Genomic DNA, 7390 nt, shown 5'->3' on the forward strand with positions numbered 1-7390 from the left:
CAGCGAAACCCCACCGCCGGCGCCCACCGCCAGCCCCGCGCTCCGACAGCCGCCGGCTCCCACAGGGCATCCTCCAACCGCTCCGAGACCACTACAGCGATCCGTCTAGCGGCGACTCCTCAGATCGCCCTATACATCAATTTATTAAGAAACTCCATAGGTGTCAGCGGTGCAATTCATTTTTATTAATTTTCTGAGATGAAATTAGTGGCACCCACAGCAGCAAACAAAGAACGGGGAGTGTTCCAGTTCAGTGCCGGATCGATGTAATTAATTCTGTAGTACCAAGAGCCCTGATTGTATGAACTCAGCATTTAACTCTTCCAATTAATTTTTGTATTAAAAAAAAAAAAAAGAAAACGCAACAATTTAAGCAGGTCCTTGAACGGCCGTCACTGCTTCCCTTCTCTTGGGCCACTATTTCCTTTCAAGTGTAAGCACAAGGGAGGAAGGTATTGTAATGTAAAATAATCAGAAAATTATTTTCATGCATTGCCTTTAGCAAACCAAACTCTTAAAGTCATAAGGCACTGCTACAAAAGCATTTACAATCTCCTATCTTTAATGACGCCACGCATACCCAGACCAGTTAATAAGTTTTCTGACCACTTAAAAGGCTTCTCTGGCAAAGGTGCAGCAAGAAATTATTTTGCGTTAATTCTGGAACTCGGGTGGCCAGGTCAGAAGCAATCCTTCTCTAACGCTATCAACGCACCCGCTGTCCCACAGCCGGGAAGGGGGGCGAAACAGCGCGTCTGTGCACTCAGCCAGGTGAGACCCCCGCTGCCACCAGGGACAAGCCCTTTCTCAGGGCCCTTCAGCCACCATGGCACCTTTGGGTCTTGGAGAACCATTTCAGAAAGCAATTGGGTCTCAAATGTCTCCCTTTCCAGGTGTTACAGACACGTTTTGATACGACAAGCAAATGCGTTACTTAAAGATGTCACAAAACCACAGAAGAGACTGGGGTTTGGGACAAACTGAAGTTACACAGCTCTCCTCTTCCCTGTATTTCATGGGAAGCGGGTCCTCTCTGTGCCCCAGCGGTGCTGCCCTGCCCTCCCCCACCGCCATCCTCTCCTCGGCTGGGAGCTGTGGAACACCCGGGGAACTGATCTGCACTGTTTGTTGGGTTCAGTACCCATCCTGCATCTCACTGTAATTTCTGCCCCTGCTCATTACAGAGGGAGGCGATGCCAAGCCCAGCAATGAGCTGCTCAGGACACCCCTGCCACCGGGTCTCTGCAGCGGACAGCGACGGGGTGCGGGATGCTAAAAAAGGCTTTTGTCCCACCTTGGTCCCAGCAGGCTCCCTCCGATAGCCCGGCCCTTCTTAATAGGGAAGAGGTGGGTTAGGGAAAAGGAAAAAAGAGAAAACCCCAAACATGAGAAAGCGAGAGTCTTATCTTGCGTTAGAGAGACGTAGGGCAACTTGCGAGCATGAACGCAGCCAAAAGGGCAGGAAGAGATCCGCAGCCGAAGCTTCACGTACCAGTTCCCAGGGGAGCGGAGGAGTTAAACATTTATGGCAGCGCGAAGAAGACATGGCATTTACTGAATAATAAACTGCAAACACGTCTGCTAATGCGGCTTTTTGGGATCTCCTCACCATCACACACTTAACCCCAGCAAGCAAAACACCAGAACGCCAACAATCCCTGCGACTGCACGCTCAGCAGGCAGAGCACGGGGGGGCGTCGCGCTTTTTTATTTATTTCAAGTTGGAGGCCGTGGGGAGCACTGCCAAGATGAATGGCCTGCAGCCTCGCGCGAAGGCGCTCCAATCCATTCATCTGGGGGGACACAATTAAATCCTGAGCAATCGGGTTAAAACTTTAACCTGTCAAGATTGCAGCTGCTCCATTTTTAATCAATCTGATTTCATTCAATAAAATGCTCATTAAGTCAATTAATGAGGGTTTGGTGTCACAAGCCATCAAGCATGACTGGGAGTTCTCACTCAGTGGCCAACGCATCGATGAGCGAGTCAAGTCCTCGGCAAGAATGAGTCAATGTGCCGAAGCGTGAGCAACGTTACCTTGTTTTAGGGGAAGTTGTTAGCCATTCTTCATGCTTTTCAAACGTTATTAAATAAGCTGCAATTTCCTGAAAGAGAAACGCAGAAAGAAAAAAAAGGTTATTTGCATGGCTGCGCTGGAAACCGGAAAGTTCTACAGCAGAGAAGTTTTATAACAGAGACAAGGAGCCACCAGCCCCGGGTTCGGTCTGCAGCTTAAGCCAGGTTTTGACTGGCATAGCGCACCCGGTCAAGGCTCGTATTCACACCACCAAAGCCAGACTTGAACAACGCAAGGAAGAGATGCAAACGAGGGAAGGCATTAACATTTTCCAGCACAGACAATTTTCTGGTAACTTTGGTTACCACCACCGGGAGCCTGGCGTTACGTCAGGAGGCAAAGGGGAGGGCAGCGCCAACATGGACACGGGAAGCTAAATTAAATATTTATAAATAGAACAGCATCACTGCAGAGAGGATTACTGAATTATTAATTGTTGCCATAAAAAGCCAGCGGGTGACATCAACATAAGTCATCGCTCCCACTTGCAGGAATGATACGGGTGATTACTTCCAGATCAGAACCGATTTGTTTGCAGGAAATCATCGGCGCCAGCAAGATAATTCACGGCAGCGCTTGTGCCTACGCCTGACAAGCGTGGGGTGGCCACCCATCCGTTTCCTTGGCACAGCGCGGTCGGGGGGCAGCCACACCGCGGGCAGGCTGAGCATCGTCGGCAGCCCCGGGAGAGACCAGGGTGGTCCGCGCCGGAGGAGGCAGGAGATGGGTGACCGTCCCCAACTACAATGGCTGCTGTCGGCACATCGGCGACGTCCCGGCACCTAGAGATGGCCAAGGACCCCTGGGGTTGCAGCCCGCAGACTGCTGGAAATAAGCTTCCCCCAAAGATATACTCGGAAATACAGGGGGGTATGATGGTTCTCTTCCAAAAATGGCCTCCCAGCTGGGTCCGAGGCTCTCCCTCCCAGAGAGACCTGCAATAGCGGAAGCCGTGCAGAAAAGGTCGGTGAAGTGGCCTTGGGTGTTTGATTGCCTCAAATTAGACCCCAAAACCACGCACAGTTCAACCTCCAGAGCGAACGCACCAGAAGCGTCCAGAGGCTGCGCCGCCACGGAGGCGATGCGCACACAAGAAATGGGGCTTTCGACCAGGAGATGATTTTTTCTTCTTTTTTTTTTTTTTTTTTAAAGATAGCTCTATATAAGGGTTGTAGCTGTATAGTACCAAAGCTAAAAAAATCCACAATGCTCTCCAACCAGCTGGCCCAAGCATCTGCTAGAGCCACAAAATGCAATTATATTACTCCCAAACGAGACGTAAAAATATCTTGTTTCCAATACTCTTGGTTTTAAGACTCACACTTAATGTCCTCCGGGTATTGCAGCAGTGCCAGATCCCCGTGTTATGTACTTTATTAGAGCTGTGTGAATGTCATATTAATGACTCCTAACCAACATGTTTACACTGCAAATAAATTCTCCCAGAATCCACTGCCGCACCCCTCGCTTCCCAAGCCCGACTCCGCATCTTTAGACGATTACCGTAGCAGGGGACGACCACGACTACCGTGGCACCGCTTCTACATGAGCCAGGAGCAGCGACACGAAGCTCCAAAAACGCCTCTTTTTAATTTCTGGCTAATTGCCGCGTAAAATGTGCTATCGAGATAACAGGGCGCAGCCCTCCGCCGAGGCAGCAGTCGCTGGCACGGCGCCCGCACTCACGACCTTCCCGGGAACACGCCGCGCCTCGCGCTTTTACAGGGGCCGCAGTCCAATCAGGCGCGAGTGCTTAAAATTCGGACACTGCGCGGCCAAAAGGTCCGGCCCCAGGAGTCCACTGGGCTCCAAGGAGGCATCGCCCATCGCTCCCCCCAAGAGCCCCCGAGGCAGCATTAACTCACAGCTTCGACACTGGGAGCGAGCTGTAGGAGCCCGCCACTGATGTTATGCAGATATCTATATATGTAAAAACCCATAAAATACTCTTCAACTAAAATCCTTCAGAAAATATGAAACAAGATCTCTGCTTTTTTTTTTAAAGTATTTCCACCAAATGTGCTGTGGTCTGCAGAATTTTACTCCCAACCCATCCCACCGTACGTCCTCGACTCGCTGCGTCACAGCCCAGCATCATCTCGCACCTCACAGCGACGCGAGCTCTGGAACAAGCACCAGCGGACGCCGCAGAGGGAGCTCCCGACTCATCCTCTCCAACGCCCGAGCCCCGCACGCCGGTGGCGGAGGGTCTCTATGAGCAGGCATCGACAGAGACAAATCCCTTCAATACAGAGACCAAGCCGGTGGATTCACCCTCAAAATCCTGCAAAGCCAGGCAGGTTTGGGGGGGTCTCAGACGAGCATGGGAATTTGCCTATTCCTACTAAAAATCACCTTGCCGTACGGAGAATAAAGCAATTTTTAGCTTCCGTGGCTGAATAAACACACTGCTGTAGCACAGAAACCCAAAGTGTTTCAGGCAAACGAGCATCAGCCTCAGCCAGGGCTTGATCGCCTTCCTGCTGGCCTATACCCTGCACGCTCGACATCTTCACCCCAAAAGCGGCCCCGGCGGGAGGAGCTGAGCACCGCGACGCTCCTGTTGGGAGGCAGAACACGCGTCCCCACGCTGCTGGCCGGGGCCTGCGCCGCGGATTTGGGCGGACCAAGGAACAAGCTGCAGAACGATGCCGCAGGCACGCGGGCGACGCGACGCACCGCACCGCACACCGTGGTACCGAGACGGCCGGGGAGCCCCCACCACTGCTGCGGCAGCGCTCCAGGCTGATCTTCAGACGACTCAAAAGGTGTAACTCTATTCTCCTAACAGGATGAAAGACAGATCCTCATCAACTAGGGTTGGTTGGAGCTCCCCCAGGCCTTCTGCTTAACGGTGTATTACCGCCCGATTTCCCTGCTCCAGAGGAAATACCTTGGATAACAAGGAAAACCTAGCTCACGGCAGCGCTGTGAATCAACACGTGCAGCAGAGACAGCAAACCCTCGCTGCTGACTCCTGTGCCCCTGGGTACTCGGAATTACAACAACTGGCACGCAAACGGGGCAGAAAACCCCAAAGAACCCCAAGAAACCTCCCGCATCGTCCACTTGCCCTGCCCACGCCTGCCTGCCACCCGTCATCCAGAGCACTGCATCCTCACCGGGATGTCGGCATCACCAGCAAGGAGGGGCCGGCGCGCTCAGCACCTCGAGCCACCACGCTGCCGGCTCCTCGATCCTGCCGCCAGCAGCAAGCCCCCCTTCAATCCTGGTCTTTAAATGTTCTGTTTTCTGTAACCGTGCGACCCAGTGTCCATCGCCCAGGGGACTCCCAGCACACCGTGGGACCCAGGGTCGGCAGCAAACAGACGGCCACCGCGCGCAGCGGCAGACGCTCCGAGGTCGGAGGCAGGAGCGAAGGGAGAAGCTTTTTGAGAAAGAGATGACGCGGGCAGCACGTGCACGCAAACCTGCAGCTCCTCCGAGCAAAGCCCAAACCAAGCTAAGGGGGAGCCCAAGCAGCTCAAGTAATAGAAAAAGCTGTTTTTCTCAAATACGTCATTGTGGTGAGGGAAGCACCACCTGCGAGAGGCAAAATACAAGGATGAGGTTTCTGAGAAGCCCTGAAGCCACAGGAGCCGCAGCTGGGAGCGGTTGGCGCTCCAAAAATCCAGGGTCAGATGCGCCGCGAGCAGCCCAGGTCTGGAGATTTCCCTCCCAAACACCACGTCTCACACAGCTTCGTGCAATAAACTGACTCCTGCAGAGTTTGTGCTATATGCAGATTGGAAAAATATATCTGGAAGTGGTCAGATGCTGATGTTTTAACAGCAGTTGACACGAGATGTTCTCTCAAAGCAGGTGCCTGCCTGTGCTTGGGGCACGAGCAGGGCTGCTAACGAAGCGTCGGTGCTCGTCAGCTGCTCGGGCACGCACCCCTCTGTCATACCAACAGCATTTGTCCTTTTGAAAAAAGGGGGAAGAAAGAGATTTATCACTAGAAGACACAAAGTCATTAAATAATTAAAAACAAAACTATAGGCACAATAAAAGCCCTCTGATAAAAACCCCTGCATTTTGATGTGAAGTAATTCCCCTAATGATTCACTCCATGTGTCTTACAGGGTCAAATCAATGTCTTCACCAAAGAATTCAATTACATCCCATTCATCGTACCTTTGGAGCGAGGCTATTGTTTGCTTTTGTCTCCTATCAAACCCTTTTTCCATTGCTTCTTGCCCGAGATTACAAACAAAAGGCAGCGTGGCACCAGCAAGGTCAGATGAGACAGAGCCAGGCTCTGAAACCCAGCGCTCTTCCTCGGCTTCGCAGTTTAATTATAAAGCGAGTGAAGGAAATAAAAGGACACGGACACTCACTGTAAATGCCTGACCCATCACAGCTGGCGAGTCCCCCCAGAGCACCAGTCAGGGTAAATGGCACTGCGTGGACCCTAAGGCCACCCAAAAGCACCTCCATGGGCAAGGGTCCCACGCACCGAGGGCACCCAGGAGCATCTCCATGGGCAAGGGTCCCACACGCCGAGGCCACCCAGGAGCATCTCCATGGCTTCGGCGGGACTCGCTCCAATTGCCCCCAAAAACGCAGGGGGGGCGAAGGTCCCACACACCGAGGCCACCCAGGAGCATCTCCATGGGTGAGGGTACCACACGCTGAGGCCGCCCAGGAGCATCTCCGTGGGCGAGGGTACCACACACCAAGGCCACCCAGGAGCATCTCCGTGGGCGAGGGTCCCGCACGCCGAGGCCAGCAGCCCCTTGGCCAGGATGCGCCACCCGGCCCCGCGTCCCTTCCAAGCACAGCTTTAGAAACAACGGCAGCCAAGTAAAGTGAGCAAGAATCGCTGAGAAAGGTCAAAATACTGAAAGCTGGGCAGATCCAGATCAGTTTGACCGCGCCTGCCGATCTCACAGCGATGCTCAGAGCCGGGCTTGCCCCCCAGGCCAGAGCCTGCAGGACTGAGCCTGACGTTTATGGCTTATGAGACACTGGCGAGGAAAAAAGGTTTAATTTGATCAGCTAATGGAAGCACTTTGTAAAGCAATTAGATAATTTAACATTAAAATCACACAAATTACGTTTTATCCTAATCTTGGTCCTGTATTTCAGTGGCTTAATTTACATTTTGTTGCTCGGGCTGAAATCATTTTATATAAATGAACATTTGTTTTTGTTTTGCATTCCCCCGGTTAAGATGATTCGAATGCACCAGCATCAACTGAAAGCCGAGTTGGACAGGCCGCGCGTGGGCTGCAGCGCCTCCGGACGACGGCCACCGAAGCCCTTCCCATCGCCCCTCCTGCAGCCCCTCGCCAGCGGCCCCGCGCCCG

General features: G+C 52.9%; 1 protein-coding gene across 1 annotated transcript in view; it reads right to left on the bottom strand.

The window, feature by feature from the left end:
* Positions 1-7390, bottom strand: part of CAMTA1 (calmodulin binding transcription activator 1) — a 330506-nt gene that overhangs the window by 250880 nt on the left and 72236 nt on the right. Inside the window, exon 4 of the mRNA XM_035901530.1 lies at positions 2039-2106. Within this exon, the coding sequence (XP_035757423.1) occupies positions 2039-2106 (68 nt within the window). The remainder of the gene's footprint in view (positions 1-2038; positions 2107-7390) is intronic.

This window comes from Egretta garzetta, unplaced genomic scaffold (assembly GCF_000687185.1).
Source record: "Egretta garzetta isolate BGI_Z169 unplaced genomic scaffold, ASM68718v1 scaffold389, whole genome shotgun sequence".
Taxonomy (NCBI): domain Eukaryota; kingdom Metazoa; phylum Chordata; class Aves; order Pelecaniformes; family Ardeidae; genus Egretta; species Egretta garzetta.